General features: G+C 40.8%; 1 protein-coding gene across 1 annotated transcript in view; it reads left to right on the plus strand.

Moving 5' to 3' along the window:
* tmem8b (transmembrane protein 8B) overlaps positions 1-22,046 on the plus strand; it is a 34,759-nt gene that overhangs the window by 7,960 nt on the left and 4,753 nt on the right. The window contains exons 4-11 of the mRNA XM_079555342.1: positions 147-280; positions 708-976; positions 5,584-5,966; positions 11,784-11,880; positions 12,066-12,189; positions 15,860-16,002; positions 18,425-18,603; positions 19,274-19,420. Of these exons, the coding sequence (XP_079411468.1) occupies positions 147-280; positions 708-976; positions 5,584-5,966; positions 11,784-11,880; positions 12,066-12,189; positions 15,860-16,002; positions 18,425-18,603; positions 19,274-19,420 (1,476 nt within the window). The remainder of the gene's footprint in view (positions 1-146; positions 281-707; positions 977-5,583; positions 5,967-11,783; positions 11,881-12,065; positions 12,190-15,859; positions 16,003-18,424; positions 18,604-19,273; positions 19,421-22,046) is intronic.

Genomic DNA, 22,046 nt, shown 5'->3' on the forward strand with positions numbered 1-22,046 from the left:
ACAGTGTGGCGGAGCATAGGGCGGTGCTATTATTAGAAAGATAACCGCTTCCCGTGCAGGATTTTTTGCCGTTCTCCCTTTTACTTGCTCTGACATATCATTGGGAAATGACAGAAAATATTAAAGATTATGTATTGTTCTTCTAGGGCTTGTCTGAAGAGTGCCAGTACCTGTTCCAGCCTCAGCTCATTGTACAGAGGCTGATTGGGATCTCAGTGCTGTACCCGGGGTATTTCATCGACCAGATGATCCCTGCCCACAACAGATCTGCATTGTACAAGTATGTTTCAGACAATTGCCTTAGAGTGAGGATTATTATCGTCTTTGATGTAAATGGATGTGGAATATAAAGTGTGGAAGAAGATGGTTTGAAAATCAAAACTATTTTGCAGAACAAAAAATGTATACTATAAATTATAGACACATTTTTGCACTGGATGCCCTTCCTGTTACAATCAGCCACATTACTGTGACTGTAGTGACAGTAAGAGTATGTAGTTTGGCTGGAGTCAAACCAGCAACCTTCCACTTATGAATGATTATACCACTGTTACCAAAGTGGATGTAATTGAAAAAAGAAAAAAATACACATTCAAAAAAACGCTGCAACCTTATTACAGTCCTATCCATACATTAACAGTACAACTCCTACTGGAGCACATTGGTATTCTGACCATTTTTGTGTGTGTGTGTCTGGGCTTCTGCAGAGTGTTCATCCCCAATTATATATCAAAGGTCAAGGTTCAGCTAGTAAACTGCAGCACGAAGAACAAGAGCAGCGACAGTTGTCCCGTGCTGCTAAAGATAAGAGCTCGGGCGCCGCCAGTGCATAACTCAAGTGCCCTGGACTGTCGAGAGTGGAGTCCCTGTGAACTGGCCACGGCTGCCCCCGCCTGGGAGCAGTGGTACTACATCCTGGTGGAGCGATACCTCAGTAATGCCGATGTCTATTTCCGCATCGGAGTCCAGATCACAGGTGAGTGCATAACTCAGTGCTTGATTTGTAAAGTAGTAGTTTCAGAAACACTTTTGGACTGATGTGATGGGTTCAGGGAACAGACCAAAGCAGTTGCCGGAACACTCTCAATATATCATTATATCATCTCAAATCTTTGCCTTTAATCTGAATAATTGAAAGATGGGGGATTGTGTTCCCCCAAACAGGGATCAAATAAAGCCCAATTTATGCTTTACACATTTAAAATGTATGATTTAAACACTACACTCTATGGAGCCCTAGTTAAAATGTATCTGCCTTCTTTAGTTTGTTACGTCTTTGTTTTAGTATGGTGGTTTCTTAGCATGCTCAGTTTTTCAAACAGAAATATGTATGTATGCCTTAGATATACAATATAACCAACTTAATGATTTGGATAACTTGCTATCCTGGTCACATGACTGTACCGCTGAAAGGTCCTTAGTGGAGGTTCTCTTGCAGCCAGATTTAATACAAAACATTTGGGCATCATAATTGCTTCACTTCGCAGTAAATTCCATTTTCCAACACGTGAATAGCATTCAGTGGAAAACATCATTTGAATTTGTCGAAGATCTTTCTTACTTGTGGCACTGGCTGGTCTCCATGGATTAGAGGATAAAAGTGATTTAGAGTTGAAGCGTGTGTGAGCTCTGGTGCTCCTCTTGCTTTTTGTATTAATTTGAAAATGACTTGCAGAGTCGCTGTAGCCGCTCCCTTTGAGATTTTCAAACTGTAAGCATCTTTTTGTTGAATAAATAGCAATGTTTTTCGAAATTTTCCAATTAGCCTAATTAATTGAATGATATTTGTTGGTAGCGTTGAATTTCATCTTGTCAGCGTTTTCATAGATGGTGATCATGTTTATTCCCTGTAACTGTGGGCAGCTGGCTTCCTGTTGGTTCATTATTTTATACCCTGCTGCTTCTGAAGTGGCGCTATGGTGTGACTCACAAATTGGGCAAGAAAAAAAAGAAAAAGAAACAAAACAAATGCTGGCATTTGTAATATAATCTAGAACAAATAAATATGGTTACTGGTTATATACTTAAATTATCTTTGTAAAGAAAAAAACATAATGACATGACAGCAGCATGTCACAGTTTATTGCATGATTCTGTGTTAGTCTGTGTTTGTTCATTTGCATTGTGACCACATGTTTAGACAGTATTGCCAATTATTCCTATTAATTCACACATTTCTAAAATACTGCAGTCCTGATTTTGAGGATTTTTTGCAAAAAGAAAACATGGCCAACTTTTCAATTTTCATCTGGATTATTTTCTTCAGTGCAACTGCATTTTTAAACCTTTTGAACGTCCCTGTTCCTTCAGTGGTGCATATAGAGTTTTGGACATGTGTTTTGATTGAAAAACTGAGGCTGCCACTGTGGGACCATTAAATTGGAAGGAAGACTGAAGGCCAAACGGCTCTGGTTCTTGTGGGGATTACTAAGAGGCCAGTGATCGCATGGATAAGTGCTACATGCTGTTTTCTGGATATGGACAGCTCCAGCGTTCTTTACACTGACTCTGCGGGGCGACTCAGAAATCTGTAGGAAGTCTCTACCGTGTAGCGCTGCCCTCCCCGTGCACCGCTCTGCACTTTGTCACCATGGCAACACCCACACTAATTATTCACACTCGGTCTTTTCCAGCGTGGCTGGCAGGCAGATCTTGGCTTGACCTTTTGTGGATTTAAATTGAAGAAGGGCTCAGGTTGGAGTCAGCACCTCCTGAGATGTTGTGAGCCCGGCTGTCGTTGTTAGGAGCTGGCTCACAAGTGTGGCCCTCTAGTGTCAATCCACTCCAATTTGCAGGTATCAGGGTCATGGTCGCCCATCGTCTGCCCAGAGGCCACTGACACTGAGGTATTTTTCTCTTGTTAAAATGCTGGGTTTGCAGCTCGTGTCCTGATTTTCCAAGAGACAGTTATAGATAACATTTCCAGAGAGTTTAGTCATTTATTAGCCAAGGAGAAGAGATGGTTTGAAAGATGAGTAAAACAAGCTGTTGTGGGAGTAACCTAGCTTTAATTAAGCATGTGGGCTACGGTACAAGCCATTCTACTTGCTATTTGCAGCAGCATTCTCCGACCCAAATCCAGTCAAAACAAGGGCACTATCATGCTAATGAAGCCACTGCCAGTGTCAGGTCACTGGGCTGGTAACGAGTGGAAACCTACTCTGTGTTGGGACAAGGTTAAACCCCTCTCTACCAAATTTGTTGCTACTTGAAATTTCAGTGTTTGGCAAAGCCTTTGTGTGAAAAGCATCCACAAAACCAAGTACAGTTGACGACTTGAACAGCCCTTCTCTATGATTTTCACATAGCTTTAAATAAATTCAAATCCGTACGACTCATACTTTCACCCCGTTTACTTTTTGTACTTACACTTGTCGCTGTTCAGCCAACAGTGTTTCAACCTAGCTGTGGAATTTGAAATACATCCCAGGATATTTGATGCAACTCCAAAGCTATATTCAGAAATTCTCAAAAAATTCAGTTGAAAACCAGTTGTGATTAGTCTGTGATGAATCTTTTTTGATTATTATTTTACTTTATCTCAATTTATTAAACAACAATAATACCCAGCAAACAGTCAAAGACATTTTACAGTAGAGTGGACCATTCTGAGCAATGTATAATGCGGCAAGTCTTTGAAACCCTCTCCCTGCTGGAACTGCATGTGTTGTTCAATCGTCTGTTTGTGATGCTCGTTGTCCAATGACCGTCCCTTCTGTGAGCTGCTTGTGCTGAATGAGGGCCTACTGTTTGCAATTACTGTGAATCTTGTGTTTCATTAAAAAGCAGTGCACAGCAGCTCTGAACCTTGCTGTTTACATTGTGAGAGCCAGCCGACGGGGATCATTTCAAACATTTGCAGAAGCCCTTGGTTGCTTAGCGTGCATAATGATGGCAGAAAAAGAAGTGACTCGCCGCCGCCTGTTTGTTTGAGCGTTTCATTGGGATTTGGATTGTTGGATTTTATGACACTGATTATTATATAACACAGGTGTCAGCGTGGGACTCGTGAAAAGCTTCAGCATCAGCTACAGGCAATGCGGTAGATTTGGTGTCACAGTCCCGGGTTCAATACCGGCGTCAGGTGGGGTCTTTGTTCTCTCTCCATGTCTGGATGTCTTTCTTCTTGGCATGCCGATCCCCTATCAACCCAAAACATGCACAATAGGCTCAATCCTATCGCTTGGTAGTGCTTTTGACCAAGTCCTGTTCATCATCTGGAGATATGTCCCTGATAGGCAGCTCTGTCTCATGTAAAGCGCTTTGTGACCATGTCTGTGAAAGGCGTGATACAAATAAAGCTCTTCTTCTTCTTCTTCTTCTTCTTCTTCTTCTTCTTCTTCTTCTTCTTCTTCTTCTTCTTCTTCTTCTTCTTCTTCTTCTTCTTCTTCTTCTTCTTCTTCTTCTTCTTCTTCTTCTTCTTCTTCTTCTTCTTCTTCTTCTTCTTCTTCTTCTTCTTCTTCTTCTTCTTCTTCTTCTTGTTCTTGTTCTTGTTCTTCTTGTTCTTGTTCTTGTTCTTGTTCTTGTTCTTCTTCTTCTTCTTCTTCTTCTTCTTCTTCTTCTTCTTCTTCTTCTTCTTCTTCTTCTTCTTCTTCTTCTTCTTCTTCTTCTTCTTCTTCTTCTTCTTCTTCTTCTTCTTCTTCTTCTTCTTCTTCTTCTTCTTCTTCTTCTCTTGAGTTGTTGAAACATGGGTCAATCACTTAATCTTGATTGCATCCAAGAAGAATCATGTCACCGAAAAATAAACATCAATGCAAACTGAGTGTTAACCTAATCCAAGGCTAATTTAAAGCAACTTGTGCCCCTTGAGGCCATAAGCGCCACTGCAGGTGTCGTAGCATGTTTTTTCACTTATTAATTGTCGGTGAGAGTAAATACTAGGCTGAAAAGACAAAGGGAGAGAGGGATATTGTACATCCAATAACATAATGGAGATATTTTTTTTCACTCAAACTTGGCTGTAAATACTGTTTAAGTGGCGCTAGCCCGCAGTTAGCTTTGCCCGTCAGCCTGTTAGCTTCTTCTTCCTGATTCTATTAGTGTGCATTGGTGACTCCGACCCGGTGGCAGCAATTGTGGTTTTCTGGCCAGAGACAACAGGGGGAGATGAAAGACCCCCCAATCATTCCATTAACACTTGTATTACCCCCAGAGGGACTACGAAAAGGATTTATTTAGGTAAACAAGTTGCTTAGTACTGCTTTAAAGGCACATACATATTGAACTATTTTGGACTCTACTGTTGCCAATACAAAACAGGCTCCTAATGACCAGATCGACACAGATTTTTTTTTTGTAATGGGTAATCAAAGAATGCATTTGGATGAGGACCAAACTTGTTTAAATCTCATATTTGGCTCAACATCTCCATGGAGACGAACTGAGATATTTGTTTGTTCCTTTATAAGCTTTTTGCTTCAACAATTAGAATACATGTAATAAAATGAGTACTTGGACTTTATTCTGTATATTGGATGAAAAGTTCCACAGCGTGGCTTTAAGTAAAACCAGGACCAAACAGGAGTAAAGACTGTTTAGAACCGTCCTTATACCATATATCCTCTATCTTTGTCTCTCCCTCAGATTGCTCAAAACCTAACTTGTCAAAGGAGCAGGCGCTGCCCAGCTCCTCCATGAACATGCCTCAGTCTTTTGGGACGCCCATGGGCTTCTCGCTGTCTGAAACCATGTCTTTGGCCGCTGTTCCAAGTCTGTCTCAGAACGCCAGCCACCAGCCCGCCTCAGAGAACAACGTGGTTTACCTCGCCCCAACCTCGGACCCTAACAAGTGCTGGCCCATTCGCCCGACCCTGCGGAACGAGCTGGACACCTTCTCAGTACATTTCTATGTGTTTTTTGGCCCAAATATATCAGTCCCGCCAGATCGAGCCGCGGTGTTTGCCATCAACCTAATGCCAGTGTTGGACAGTGGAGGAGTGCTTAACATGGAGCTCAAACTGAACATGGTGAGTACCCTGAAAGTTCTAGTTTCAATTTAAGGACGTTTTTCAGGTCCTATAAACCACCCTCAAGCTCCTAATTTTTTTATTTATACATAATAGTAACTCTGAGATGCATTCTTTTATCTAGGTGAAATGTACACTGATATATACAGTGGGAGGAAGATGTACGTGAACGCTTTGGAATCTCTCACATTTCTGCCTAAATTGGTCATAAAATGTGGTCTGATCGTTATTAAAATCACAAGAATGAATAAACAGTGTCGGATTAAACTTATACCACCCAGATAATTACATGTTATCATATTTTTATTGGCCATAACATGTAAACATTCAAGACAGCGTGGAATAAGTAAGTGAACCCAGGAATCTTGCTGAACTGCAACAGTTTTGTAAAGAGGAATGGTCCAAGATTCATCCTGATCGTTGGGCATGTCTAATCTGCAACTGCAGAAAACGCAGTTTCTGCTGCCAAAGAAAGGCCAGCCAAGGGTTCACTTACTTAGTCCACACTGTTCTGTGAATGTCTCAGGTTTTTTCTGCAAAATATCTTGGTGAATTGATTTTTCTATTGATGATAGCAAGTTGTCCAGGCCCCGAGGCAGCAAAGCACCTGATGCTCCCTGCGCCACACTGCACTGTGAGGATAGGGTTTTTATGTTGGTGTGCTGATCCTCCAAACATGACGTGTGTTCCACCTAAACAATTTAATTTTGGATTCATCAGAATATTTTGCCAGTCGTGCTGTGGAGCATCCAAGTGCTCTTTCGCAAGCTTCAAACGTGCAGCAGTGTTATGGTCATTAAATATATGATAGCATGTAATTGTTTGGGTAGTAGTAGTTTAAGCAAACACTGTTTACTCATTACTATGATTTTGATGAAGATCAGATCCCATTTTATGACCAAAGTTCCAAAGCGTTCATATACTTTTCCTCCCACTGCATTTTGTAACACGAAGGTGGGGGAGCTTTATTTCCTACTGTTGAATATTAGATGCACAAAAACATATTAAAAGTGTAGAGCACAGTTGCATAATAATGAATAATTGACATTTATTTATAATGCATTGGTGTATAGTGACAGTGAGAGTAAAGCAACTGGACACAGCCTATAGCATTAGCTTGTCTTAAAAGCCAGTTGTTGTGGGATTCTCCAGCCGGCAACCTTCCAAAATGGGCTGGAAGGGTATAATGTTATTTGTCACCTACTAAATTAACATGATGGTGAAATCAGTTATTTTTGCCAAAATTGTATTACTGCTTGTAGCATTGTCACACTATATAACATCTCCAACAGACAGAGTGGAGGATTGTTGTTGGGAATATAAATATTCAACAGTAACTGAAGGGAAAGGCCTCAGACAGAAGTCGACTGCTAAATATGGATGCTCAGATGGACAGAGTGAAGAGTTTATGATGGAACAGAAGCCAGTGTTTGGGCGAGTCACATATGTCTCTGATTGAAAATTGACTAAATCAGGCCGGCGTCTCAAATGCCTTTGTTCAGCTGCCCCTTGAACACAATGACATGAAAAATTAATCCTCATATTATTCTCTGGGGAAGAACACTTGAGTAATTTTCAGCCTCATGAAATTGTCAGCCTCGAAAACGGAGAAAATACATGTGTTTCTCTACAACACAATGTGCTGGTTTGTTGGGATTCAGAACATCCTGTGACAAGTAGATTCAGCGCATAAAAAATTGTATACTGTCGTTTTTGTAGTAACACGTGGACATCAATAAATCATTTGATATTAAAGTGTTCAACCCTCTCACCGCTATGGAAAACTACATTGTTAATGTTGTGGAAAATTAGAATAATTGGCTTGATAAATAACTGTGAGGTTTATTGACCGGTTCCTCGTGTAATTATTGCGTTGCTCCTGCCACAGCCCTCCAAGGACCCGACAACAGGAAGCTGTGTGATATGACCGTAATGCCAGGCTTTCAATAGGTCATTCCATACAGCATCAATCATCATCACAATATAGGTCACAGTGTGTCCTCATGGCCATTAATTCTCAGTAAAGACCCTTTCATTTCCTCATATACTGTGTGTATCTGCATAGGACATTCAGGACACAGCTGCGTGATGTACGATACAGGAAATCATACATGCGGGCTCATAAATTCAAGCACGGTGTTTCCTGGCTGATGTTGGATAAAAATGATGTGGCTGTCTCAGTGTTGAAGATGCTTCTTACTGTGGCAGGGTGTTGTATTAAAGAAATATTTACAATAACTATTGTATAATAATAACTATGTTGTTATTCCTTTCAAATAATAATTCACACATTTCCCAAAGGAACCAAGGCAACAATGGCAGCTGCAGCAAAACCTCTCAAAAACATCAGGGTATAGAATCCGTATTGTGACATGATTATTATTTTATTTCGGAAACACTGCTTCACTGCTGTTTTTATTGTTACTTTTAAATTTTATTGTTGTCTCTGTCCAAGCTTTTATATTTTTTTATTCACAAAACATGCTGCCTATGTCCTTTAATGGGATACGATATTGTTGTTTATTAGTATAAAAGGGTTGCATACCTTATAGACTGCCTTTGTTGAGTTTTGTACTGTTGGTAAAACGGCTGTGGTCAATATGCCTGGCACCCAGACCACATTTCCGACTTCATTTTTTCTGGAGATATATGTCACTTTTTTTCCTTTTTTTTTTAACAATGCTGCAGTAAGTATGCTTGTTATTATTACTTTGCTTTGCTGAAAACGCCCAAATTCCCCAAGGCAGCACAGATATCCCACAGCCTTTGTTTATCCTCTCATTTGAATGTACAGAATTCTGAGTGCTTATAATAACAGCAGCAGTGCTTTTTACACTCGACTCCGTATAATCTCCCTCATTGCTAAAAACAACAATTTGACCGAGGGCAGGTGTGTGCGTTTTTGTATTTCTCGCGCAGCCTGTCACACTGTATTATTCCATAGACACATTTCTCCCTGTTGGCGATGACATGTCACTTGCTCGTCAGTGGAGCCGCACACTTGGGCAGGGCTTTGGGAAGACAATAGAAGTGTCTCGTCTGTCTCCTACACTCCTGTAAAAGAATGCGTGATAAATGCGCAGTGCCTTTATTTGCTCCAAGACCACGCTGAATCATTTTACCACCAAGTTTTCACTTGATAGGACGCGCCTTGAAGTCAATGTGTTAGCTGTTGCCTAGCAGCAATAGACGGCTTCACTGATAAAAAAAACAACAACAACATCTTAAAGCGTCTTATTTATTCAGAAAGACTTGATTGTTTCAGGGAGGTTATTGTTTCAAACTTTAAAGTGATCCACATTTATGCAGATTTACAAATTGCATTTTCCTTTCAATAAATGGTCATAGAACTCCAGCTAATATTACTTGTGTATCTTTGGGGGAATAATAGCGGAAAACGTAAAGGAGGCTTATATTTTTTATAGTATGGTTGTAGATGATTAGAATAGAAATAGTTCTTAGGCGGTACAGTGTGTGAGCCTGTATCACATCCCCTTTGTGGATGGTGGGAAAGTGGAACCAGGTTCGGTAGCTTTTAGGGATGATACTAGTCTTTGAAATAGCTTTGCATTACTGAAATTGCCCCACACACGCATGGATTTTAGTGTTCCAAGACCGATGCTTTTATTCGTGAGCCCTGCCACTCGTACAAAAAAGGACAGATGGCGCCCCAACGACAGCAACCCCCACACGTCAATCAACATCTGGATCATGGAGCTGACTTTAAATGGGAATGTTAGGAGTGATTCATGCAGCAATGTTACAGTCAGTATGTCTTTACACGGGACTGCAGCACAAAATCCAAAACATGCACAATGGCTAATTCTCTGGCTAGACAGGTGACCCTGACTGGTTGCCTCACTGGTTTTGAACAATGGCTCAAATGCAGTGGAGCCAATTTAAAAAGGAGCATAGGACAGGTTTTAAAATGTTTCACAATGATATATCAGATTTTTCTGTAAACATTTACTTGGTTTTCCCAGTTGTAGCATCTTTTGTTTGTTTTTATTTCATTTTCATATGGCAGAATTGCAGTGCAACCATAGGATAAAGACTTAACCACCAGCATTAGCCTGTCAAATTTGGTTATCATTAGAAAAACAGGAAAACATCTTATATTCACTTCAACCCTTAAAGGGACTATACAGAGTTTAAAAATGTTAAAATTGTGTTGTTTCCTCTCCCTACATGTTCCAGCAATGTCCTAATGTGTAGAAAGAGTCCAGACCTATTCACCACAACTGCCTCTAAAATGTCTGCACTGTCACTCAAAAAGGTGTTAATTTGGTCCGAAGTGCCTTCCTGCACGAGCTTAATATAGAAGGTGCAGTTACACATATGACCTGAGGTGGCAGTAGTGAGTATAAAATGGCAAACTTCCATCTAGCCCCTTTAAGCAAATCGTAAGATAAGTAAAGCATGGAATATGTTTGCCTTTTCCTTGGCCTGTAGCACTATGTGAAGTAAAAAATGACAGGCAAATAGACATAACCCACACTATAAAAAAGAAGGTTTTCATTTTAATACATCATAATTTTGCAGTTGACATTGAGCAGGTAAAACAGGCCTTGCGCCATCTCACAGTATTTGAAGCCATGCCTGCCTGAGTGGTAGGACGGCGACGTACAACATGCTTGTGTTCTGAAGGGAATGTTGAGTCAATGCAGTACAAAGTTCTTTCTGGTTCTCACTTTGTCACACCTTACACACATGCCCCACTCCAGATGGTGCGTTTGGGGAGCCTGGGCTGGACTGATCGCACCTGGCAACGTGTGTGTGTATGTGTGGAGTCATTACAATAATGAACAACTTTGCCAACTCCCAGAACATACATAATACTTATTTAGAGCGTAAGGCATGAGAAAGATTTTAGTCAGGCGATATTAGAAGTGGTTAAGCTTTTCTGGCCCTACCAATCATTTGCATACTTATGCGCGTTTTACCATTCAAAAGCAGCCAGGCCTTCACCACATGATATCTAAACTCGCCAGGCCAGTCAGCTTCACTGTTTTAAAAGCAGTAGTCTGGAATACTTGCCATGTCTCAAATCAAAAACCCATACCAGCCTATCAGAGCTTAGTCATTTGAAAGAGCCTCTAACTTGTGTGGCTCCTACCCAAATACAAAAGGCAATCCCAGTGACTCAATTATTTGTGCGGAATTGGAAAAGAGTCTGTTTTTGTCGAACATTTAAATTATAATTTGTTACGAGAAATATTTTCCAAATTATACTCACTTGGGGGAAAAAGTGCTGTGATTAGTTGTGCGCACTGCTGTTGGTAATGCTTTTCTTTCACTAAAGCTGTAAAAAGCCCCCTTCTCGGCTGCGTCTGGTAAGAGCAGAATAAATGAAGTCATTTAGAAACAGATAGCACTACACATTTGTTTCTTTTGCGCCGTTCTAATAAACAAACCAACATTTCTCTCTGCTCATTATACTAATGCTTTTGTCCTGCTGTTAAAGATGAGATGTATTTTCTTTTGCCTCTCCGTGCAACAAGCTGATTTGAATATGTACACGCAATTCCCAATGGTTTGAAATGCTCGCCCGGAATTTTAAAAACCTTTTATTTAATCCAAAACAAGTCTTTAAGGTGATAGAGTGTCAACATCTTCATTGATGTGCCTGGGGCGTACAGAGGGAGAGCACTTTGACTTGATTTGTTCATTTTAAAGTGGAGTAGTGGCGAAGCTGAGGGCAAATGAGGCCTGAGGTAATCATGAGCGGTGTTAGCACAGCGCCGTGACTCTGGCAGATGGCCGTTGCATTGACATTTTGCTGTGTGTGATTTTGCCTGTGTCTTCTGCCCCTTCCAGTCCACGCTGAGGGGGGCCAATGTCACCGTGTTCGGCTGTCTCAACCACGGCATGCCACTGTTCCTGAGGGAGAACGGCACGCTCAAATGTGAATCAGGTACAGGCATGTTGACAAATTCCTGATGAATTCATGAAAAAAAAAAACTTTGAGCACTTTGGCATTTGAATTTTTAGACTCCTGATTGTGAAGTGTTTTTTTCTGCTAGTGTGAGTAGGTCTTTAGGCACTTCTTAAACAAAAGTGTTTCCTCTCATTGCACCTGCGTGTCTTGTTCTGTTGCAGAGTCGGTTGCAGGCTTCTTTCTCTCAGTCAATGCGTCCTCCAATATCACCAAACTGAGGATCCCTTACCCTCAAACAGGCACCTGGTACCTCAGCCTGCGCTCGCTCTGTGCCAATGAACAGGGGTAAGTGGTCTCAATTACAGTATATTCCCCTATTTTCTAGCTTCCTCTTGCAACATTACACATATACATGTATGCATTGTGATCATGTTCAATTGTTCATTTTAATTTTGGCAAGGCAGGCTTATTTATACAGCATGTTTCATGTTCGAGGCTACTCAATATGTCTCACAGCAACACTGTAAAACCGAACGGTGTTTGAAGTCATAAGTTATGGTGTGAAAGAAATCAAAACCAACAAAAATCTTCATTCATCTCAAAAAGTGCAAGTCCAAGGGGGTGTTTTTAAAAAAGTTTTATTTACATTCATTTTAAGATGAGTTAAGGAAGTGAGCCGCAGTGCACTTCTGTTAGAGTGACCATAGCAATAAGTTCAGCTTTGCTGAAAACTGTTTTTTAAGCTAAATTGAACTTAAAAGTTTGTAGTTCAATTTAGCTTAAAAATCTGAGGAACATTTTTCAGCAAAGTTGAACTTAAAGGTTTTGTTGAAACCAATTACAGCATCATTTTTAAGTCCAATCTGATTGTTCAGGTTTACAGTGTACAATAAAAACACATAGATAATATATAACAAAAGTAAACAACAGTGTTTTCAGCCTGGACCTAAACAGTCAGAGTTTAAGCTTATTATTGAAACTTAAATGCAGCTTCACTGTGTTTAGTCCTGACTCTAGGAACCACGAAGAGACCACCTCCTGAGGTTCTCATGGCACAAGCTGGTCCATATGGCCCTAGCATGTCAGCCATATATTTTGGTGCTCTACCATGAAAAGCTATTCTCAGAGCAATAGGAAGCCAGTACAGAGACCTGAGCACTGGACTAATGTGGTCATATTTCCTGGTTTCCCTGGTCGTCTAACCTGCTTGGCTAGTAATTTAAAGTTTCTGATCTCTATACTGTAGCACACAATCCCACCAAATATACCAACACAGTGTGCCTGCTGCCATCCAATGTCCCTGACCGTATCTCAAGATCTAGAGCCGGTCACTGCACTACAGTTGCCTACTGAGGTTGCCCTAATGTCATTGAAGGATGGGTCAGATGTGGAGGGCACAATGGTAACTTACTTAGAGTAGGTGAGATAATAGAAGCAACGCAGAATAGTATTCTCAGAGGTGCAGATGTTGAGGAAAATCTTAAAAAAAAAAAAAAAGCATCGCGCACTCAAGTAGCCGATGTCCAACTTTTAATCAAGGATAACGTTTCAGCATTAGCCTTCATCAGATCATTCTTTTTTCATCTTTGAACCACAGTGTGTACTTAGAGTATACATAGTTGTCTACACAGAATCTAAGAGTCTAAAACGTCTTTTCTTTTGTTGCCCCTATACTTTATATATTCGCTTCCTTTTTTTGCACTGGAGTAAGGAAATTGCTCTCATTAGTGAAAAAAAGAAAATTCCTCTGCTGGGACATCATTTGGTAATTTAGTAGCTGTAGCTAATTCTTTTTCTCAACCTCAAGAAATAGCATGGGAGATTGTTTCTGTGCTGCTTTCAATGTATGTCTTAAACATTCGGACCAACGATGTGTCAGCAGAACTCTGCCCCATTATTTCCTAATGACAAGACCGGATAACGTGCAGGGAGCAATAGGGACGGCGCTCCTCATGAACCAACATAATAGCACGCTAATGTGGTTGTTTGAATAGAGCCCAAATGAGCCTTCTCCTGGCTCATTAACATGTAATAATAGCTCTGATAGAAAGCGGCAGAGTGTGCCATAGTGGCACAGTAATAGGCCATCATTTTACAGATGCAGCCGCCCAAATCACCAAACTGAGCTTTGTATGGTGGCACCATTGTAGAGGCATCAGTGCTGTGTGAACCATTAGAGTTAGGTCAGAGCAAAAAATCAGACTCTCTTGTCTTCGCCCACTGCTTTTACACTCTCAGTCCAAAATTGGGTTAAAAATGCTACTGCAGCATCCATGTGGAATAGTTTGTTTTTTTCCCCAGTAGGAGAAATTAATCTAAGATAGTTCATTACACATTGTCCTTGGTCCATGCTTTGCACACATTACATAAGCGTCATATTGAAATAACTTATTGCACCACAAAGCCCCCAGCAAAAAGGGCATTTACTTCTGAACCAAATGATCCCTAATTCAGGCCTTTTAATAAAACTCTATCAATGCCTTTATATTCCTTAAAGGACCAGATGAGGTTGGAACATGGGTTATGGGCAGAATACAAATGTCCCTACAGGGAAAAGTCTAGGGTTATACAAATACAAATATTTGTTTCAAACTGAAGTTTGTTTACTAAAATTAATAATTTGTGCAAGTGGCACAGGCGTAGAGCTAAATGTTGATTGAAAGAGTGCAGGCAGTCTCAGTGAACCACATCTTGTCCCATCTGCCACCTCCATCCCACTGTGCTCACCTGAACAGTTCATTTACTGTCAGCACGCTGGCAATGGATTCTCATCAAGTATCAATATCCACATACTTGTTTTGCCTTCAGTATTTGGTGAAGGTAGTTGCGTTGTTAAGTGAGTTGGGTGGCATGGTGGCGCAGTGGTTAGTGCCCCTGCATCATGGCTAGAAGGTCCCAGGTTCGATCCCTACAGGTAGACAGGGCCTTTCTGTGTGGAGTAATTTTGATTTCTGACTAGCTGTCTTAAAAATCTGCACATACTAGGCTCTCCTATCCTAACTTTCGCACACTTTTTGACAAGCTCCTGTATTACCTATTCATTGAGCCGTTAAGGCAAATATTAATGGCACCAAAATGTGAACAGACTGAAATTAGTCAGTTTTTTTTTTCCCACACTTGGGACTTCCAATTGAATGTGAGTAACAGATTACAACAGATGGTGTGGGACATGAGCTCATTCTCACATGAGTGCAGTGCTGAGGTATGGAAATAACAGGCATCCTCAACGCTATCTGTTTTTGCCGCCACTTAGTGAATCAGGGACGTTTCAGTGAGATGACAGAGAGTGGCGCAAATGACAAGTCCTCTTTAAGGCGACAATTAAGTTGATGGATGTGACTTCAAAATAAAGAAGTGAGTGCAGATGTGTCAATTAAAAGAGTTCTGGTACAAGCAGCAGATGTATTTATTACCCCCCACAGTTCTATTCTCTGTGATTGATTGTGAAAACCTAGCAATTATAATATACATGGAAAGTGCCAACATATATATTGTATATTAGTACTGTAGTGTCAGTGATGAACTGATGAAATTCTCAGCATTATTCTGGATGCTTATTAGCCCATATTTAGCTAAACTAGCTTTTTGAAGTTTTAATTCAATTCAATTCGCTGTATTGTCAATTCTACCACATGCAAAGGACAAGCAGAGCATAAAACTCTTTGCTCTTGGTGCAAAAAGACAATAGTCAACACTACCAATATCATCTTCTACTACAGTGATGCACCAAAGCCATTTCCATTCCATTCTTATTAAGAGATGACATAACATAACATAATATATGGACAATCTTTACAATTAAATGTAGAAATGTTCTTTTGTGTTGCTTGATTCAAGTTTATTTAATATTCAATAAAAAATGGATTTGAGTGTGGAATATGCCCATCCACCCAACACCCTTCACTTATTAAATATAAATGCTCTCACCAGGTAGAAGTCCCTTTTACAGTAATGCAGCACTTGTGTAGTCCCCACTTTGACCTCCATCTAACTCTACTTTATCTTCCATTTCCAGGTTTGAGCCTTGTATCAATGTCACAGCCGAGGTGTACATGCGATCCTACCTGACTCCCTGCATCAACGACTGCGGCACCTACGGCCAGTGCAAGCTCCTACGCACCAACAACTACCTGTATGCAGCCTGTGAATGCAAAGCAGGTAGCACACTTTCACATATATGGCTTTTAAAGGAACGGGCCACCGTTTTTCCATACTGAGATATGTTCTTATCTGAGCTTGATGAGTACCTGTCTGGACTTTACACGTGTGCTCAGTCACGCAAAAAGACCAAAGATGTTGTTAGCATTTAGCCTCTCCTCTTCTCCTCTATGGGGCCAACAGGGGTGAAGTTAGAAGCGACCAAGCTCTTCTACGTTTCTATTATTCTATTATTCTATTATTGTTATGATTTGGCTATATGTTGTGCAACCCTGGTTCAGGTTACAACAAGTTACAGTGAATGTGCTCGACATATTTGAAAACCATTTACATTCAAACACCATCTTCACAGGTAGATCTGATAAAAGACTCTGGGAAATTGGGTCAGTTTTGCCAAGATTTTCTAATTTGTGGAAACATTTATCAAGCGTTTTCGTGACGGAGGTGGTGGGGGGTTGTTCTTCTGAAAGATGGAAATGACAATATGATGAGACTAAAGAGCACGGAGTTCAATGAGTCGGTGAGTGGCCTGCTATTAATCTCCCAGTCTAAGCCGTTTTGGGAAGACAATAAAATCGGTTCTTAATTATAATCATCTTTTCAATAAAACATAAGCTCTCGAGTTCAAACAAAGCGTGTCCTCCGAGGCGGTTTCAGAATCCTGTCTTTGATCTGCCTTTTATCAGAGCTTCTCAGTCGGGTTCATTGTCAGCCGTCATATGTGTGAGTGCTTCCTGGCAGGCACTTTGCATTCTCCACTTGCCCTTGTCCTGTCTCACTCCGCAAAGCCTCTGTTTGCAAACCCTCGGCGTGCTAATATTGCATTCACACTGTCTTATCCAGTCCACTGCTCTGGCACGATCTAACTCCTCTGAACTGAGAGGGAGCTGAGCGCTCAGGGAGTTCACACCAAGAGCTACTGTTGTGGACTACAAACAGTTTCTTTCCTTTTTTTTTTGCTTACTGAGAAGTTTTCATTTTATTTGGCAATAAGACACAATCTACATTTTTTTAGCACTATTTTCAGCACAACAGACACCAAGGAATACTATCCTGACGACCCAGATGTGAGCATGCTGTATATTCTATAAAGAAAGTCTTCATCTGGTTCATAGCCATTTCTCTAATTAAAGGGTCTATACAGAGTTTAAAAATGTTAAAATAATGTATTTTCCTCCCCCTACATGTTCCAGCCATGTCCTAATGTGTAGAATGAGCCCAGACCTGTTCACCACAGCTGCCTCTAAAATCATGAACTGTCACTCAAAAAGGTGTTACTTCGGGTCTGAAGTGCCGTCATGCACTAGCTCAATATAGAAGCTGCAGTTACACAAATGACCTGAAATGGCAGTAGTGAGTATAAAATGACTAACTTGCATCTAGCCCCTTTAACTACTTTTTAAAAATCCACCAACCGATCATATTTGTTTGACTACACGGATACATGTTTTGTACGATCCATGATAATGTACCAAGGCGCTAATTGGCGAAGATTGTGTACTTTTTTCAAACCAATCAAGATATTGAAATTTTGTTGACTTCTGCTTTCAATACTCTCAGAAAAAAACTCAAGTAGTTACACTGTCTGCCCTGAAAAGGCCAACAAGGTGATGTTCCATTCGTCTGAATAAGGGATTTTTAATCAGTCAGAAGTGTCTCGCATCTTCAGTTTCTTTCATGTTAGGTGTTTTGCATGGATTCTTGAAGAGCACCTGAGTTTTTATAACATCCTCCTACCCACTGAAGCGCCCCCTTTCTCTATTCAAAGACATAAGTATGTTTATTCATATGGCATCAAAAGGCCAGGTTTGTAGCTTGTCTTAAAGGAATAGGCCACCGTTTTTACATACTGAGATATGTTCTTACCTTAGCTTTGACGAGTTCTTTAGTACCTGTCTGGTCTTCACCCGTGCCTTCTGTCACGTAAACACGTTAGCATTTAGCCTCTCCCCCTCTCCACTATAGCTCCAAACAAGGTCAAGATAGAAGCTACCAAGCTCTTCCACGTTTTCCCTATTTAAATTTGGTTGCACTACAAAAAAAATTAAGCAATGTGGATTTTCTAAGGGGATACAAGGGGGAACTATTTTGTAAGGCGTAATAATACGAGGAGTAGTTTGGCGTCCGCACAGTAAAGTGAAGATATTACTGCGCAGATTTCGAAGTAAGAACATATCTCAGTAGGTAAAAACGGTGGCCTATTCCTTTAATCATACCTTCTTGCTTGTGCCTTGTGCCAGTTTCTATAGACAAAATCTAATTGATACATCATGCTCCCAGACTATCTCTAATACAGTGATCACTCTCACTATTTCACAAGGAATACCGATATTTAAATTGTTATGGATTTATAATATTGAGCAGTTTTTTTCACTTATTACTCAATACTCATATTTGTTTGTCCTGTTCGTGTTCTTGTCAGGGTGGGACGGCTGGGGCTGCACTGACAACACTGAGGCCTACTCCTACAGTTTCCAGCTGCTGTCCACTCTGCTACTGTGTCTGTCCAACCTGATGTTTGTACCGCCTGTGGCCATCGCCATCCGCAGCCACTACCTCCTGGAGGCCTCCGTCTATATCTTCACCATGTTCTTCTCCACTGTGAGTGAGCTTTGAACAATCAGTCTTTGATGGGTTTTGTACTGTTACTTACTGCAATAGGATAATGTGGAATGTAAAGAATTTAAAGCCACACCACGCAACATTTCACTGTATTTTATTACATTGTATTTCTATTGTTGAAAAATACCCCAAAAATGACCAAACAAACATGTGTGCTTGCTGATAGCGGCTCAGCTCTCCTAAGACCTCAGTGTAACTTTACAAAGAGCAGGACATCTCCAGTATGTTTTGTGTGATCTAAAGTGTTACACCTTAGATTACACCAATGTTACAAATAAGGAACACACCAAGATTGCATTGTATCATTTTGTTTATCTTTTTTTCATGAACAGTCTTCATATTATCTCAAATCTCCTTAAATCTATTCAATTTTAAAATAAACCTAATGTCTAACCAAGAGGGCACTGGCTCAAATATATTATTCCCCAAAACCAGACAGGCCTATATTTTATTCATAAAACAGCATGTCTGCCCTGCCAGTATAATAGATAGGATAGGTTCAGCCACTGTTGCGCCCAGCAGCAACTATGGCATTGTCATATTACTAAAAATGAAAAGAAGCTATGAGAAATAGCTTGTATTTTACCTTTACATATTTCAATCGAAATGCACAGTCGCTAAGCACTTCCTCCTTTATCTCTGTTGGCAGTTCTACCATGCGTGCGACCAGCCGGGGATCGTGGTCTTCTGCATTATGGAGTATGACGTGCTGCAGTTCTGTGACTTCCTGGGCTCCCTCATGTCAGTGTGGGTCACCGTCATCGCCATGGCCCGACTCAAGTCCATCATCAAACAGGTACAGCTCAAACCAGTGACTGTTGTAGAAGTATCAGCTAGCCCAAAAGAGATGTAAGAAAAAGGCTGTTGACAAAACCTGGATGTCTGATGCTGGAGAAGTTGACCATCAATACCGGCCTGGAGACAATTGAACAGTCAATGTGCGAACATTGAATATCCAAGTCTGATTATGCCTCCACAAGAAAAAATAAGCCTAATAAGTGCATTCCAGGAATGACAATAAGACTCCAGTCTCAGGCTATATTATGTGAAGGGATATGTTAAGGACCGAGTAAAGCTACAGGGAAACAACATTAGGCCATGAGAGAATCAGTGTGTAAGTTGAGGACAAATTCTCTCAATTCTCTAACAACTACTCAGTTGTCAGTAAAGCTCCAGTGGCACAGTATTACGCCAAGAGAGGACTGGTATTTAAGGACAAATTCTCTAACAGTGACTGTAGCAACACTTCACTAATGGCTTTGTTTTTGTATACAATAACTAATTATGTTTTCTGGCACATACAATCTCATTTATCCAGGCTTCAAAATAGCATAAAAAGCATACACACTTCTGCCAAGGCTTTGCTATTGTTTTCAGAAACCAGGCCGTGATCCATATTTCTTCCTTATTCCTCCTATACTACATATATATTTACATCATGCTCCGAAAAATCCACTACTTTGATGTTACCTTGCAAAGCCAAAAAAACAACAACACCGCCATCACCACCACTGGCAAAAACATAACCTCTTTGACAGGGGTGAAAAAGTTACTGTGGGAATTTTTTATATTTTTAGTGGCAGCACAGTAAGTATGTTTTAGGATGGGTGACAACTTGAGATAAGCCCTGAAGCAAAAACCTATTTTGCGCCCTCATGACAAGTAAAGGGAACATCTATAGGTGACTGCTGCCTATGTGTCAATGCTAAACCTGGGTTTTTGGCGTAACTAGGTCCATAGCAATGCTGCCTTTTTTATTGATGTTGAAAGATTGTGGTCGACTTTAGTACAAAACAGCAAACAGGTGCATTTACTCAGTGGGTCACATTCAAACTTACGGACGCACACACACACCAAGGCATCCGTGTGTGTGTGTGAGTGTGTGTGCGTGTGAGTGTGTGTGTGCGTCCGTAAGTTTGACATAGAAGAGGAGAGAGAGGGGAAGGAGGCTATGAACATCTGCTGTCCTGCCGAGACTTCATAGTTGCTTAGGCCAGCACTTTGCAGTCACTAATCAAATCGCACATGTCAGGACTGGCAAGTGGGAAAACAATGTGTGTCGCTGTGTACATGTTTGTTTGTGTGTCTGACCGCATCAGTTTGGAGTGTACGCTTGACCTTCGGCCCTCCATGTGCTAATACGACAAAATCAGAATTGTTGTAACTAGGGGCAACCGCAAGTGTGGAAGTGGAAATAGCAATAGCACTAAAGCCCTGTTTTGTTTTTAAATATCTGCCTGTTTTAAGTTCTGCTCTCCTCCGCATGATAGGTACTATTTTAATGTATTCTTGTTTATAAGCTTTCAAGGCCAACGGATGCCTTGATTTGAGCTTGTGGGCGGTGATTGTCAGGTGTGATCGGCATCTCAGCTGTACCGCAACCAGTGTTTATAAAGTGAGATATATTTTTTTCTGACAGTGACAGACAGCTCGAGTGGTTGCCTTTGATTTCTACATAACGGCAGGCCACTATGATAGAGTTAGCAATTGGCATTGTGGCTACTGTGTTAGTTTAATATTACCGTGTATGGCACCAAAAAGGTTTGGTTTTACCTTGCGTGGAAAATATGGTTATAGGGAATTCTCAGTGTCACTTACTGTAGTTGTACGGATTAGCAGGATACCTTTTGTCACGTACCAAAAAAAACAGCAAGATGTGTTGAAGAAATATTGTTTGACATAATTGCTTCCTAAAGTTCTGCTTGGGACTGTGGAATTTTGCCGAATATAAATACATTAACTGCCACAATTGGGCAAATCTATTGTCTTTGTTTTAGTGTGTTGTGTGCCATCGTCATGTACAAACACATCAACACAATATTACAGTGGATAAAAATAGACTACATCGACAAGTTTATAGCCCTCCCGGTCACAGTGACACCTAGTAATTCATTACTGTAGAAGCCGGGACGGGCGTAGTGTACAGTATACAGCCTATGCATGTTAGTTTGTCTGTGTTATGTGAAGTATGACGGATGACTGCTGTTCCTCTGCGTCCCTGGCTGCCCCTCTCTGCTCTGCTCTTTGCCAATTAGCCTGCCTCTCCTCCAGGCAGGTCATCCCTCCTCTGCTCCATCAGACCCATTTCTCTTGTGTTCTTACACCAGATGCAAGAACGCAGACCTCGGGCATTTCGGACAGACTAGCCCTCCCAAAAGTACCACAACCCCCACATGCTACACTGTACACCGTGGCGTTGTGCCAAATTTGGAGCATAGAAAACTCTCACCTGGCACCATTGTGGATTATGTATCTATTGTTGGAATACTGTCTTTTTGCTGAGCCCCCTGCTGTGCGACCCATGCTGGGATTTTGCATCAAAAAGTTTTCCAATTTGGGAATGTCAAACAATAATTTTGAAATTAATCATTTTTCAATCATTGTTAAAAGTACATAAACAGGATTCACAATGTTTTGATAAA

This window comes from Gobius niger (assembly GCF_951799975.1).
Source record: "Gobius niger genome assembly, chromosome: 1".
Lineage (NCBI taxonomy): Eukaryota > Metazoa > Chordata > Actinopteri > Gobiiformes > Gobiidae > Gobius > Gobius niger.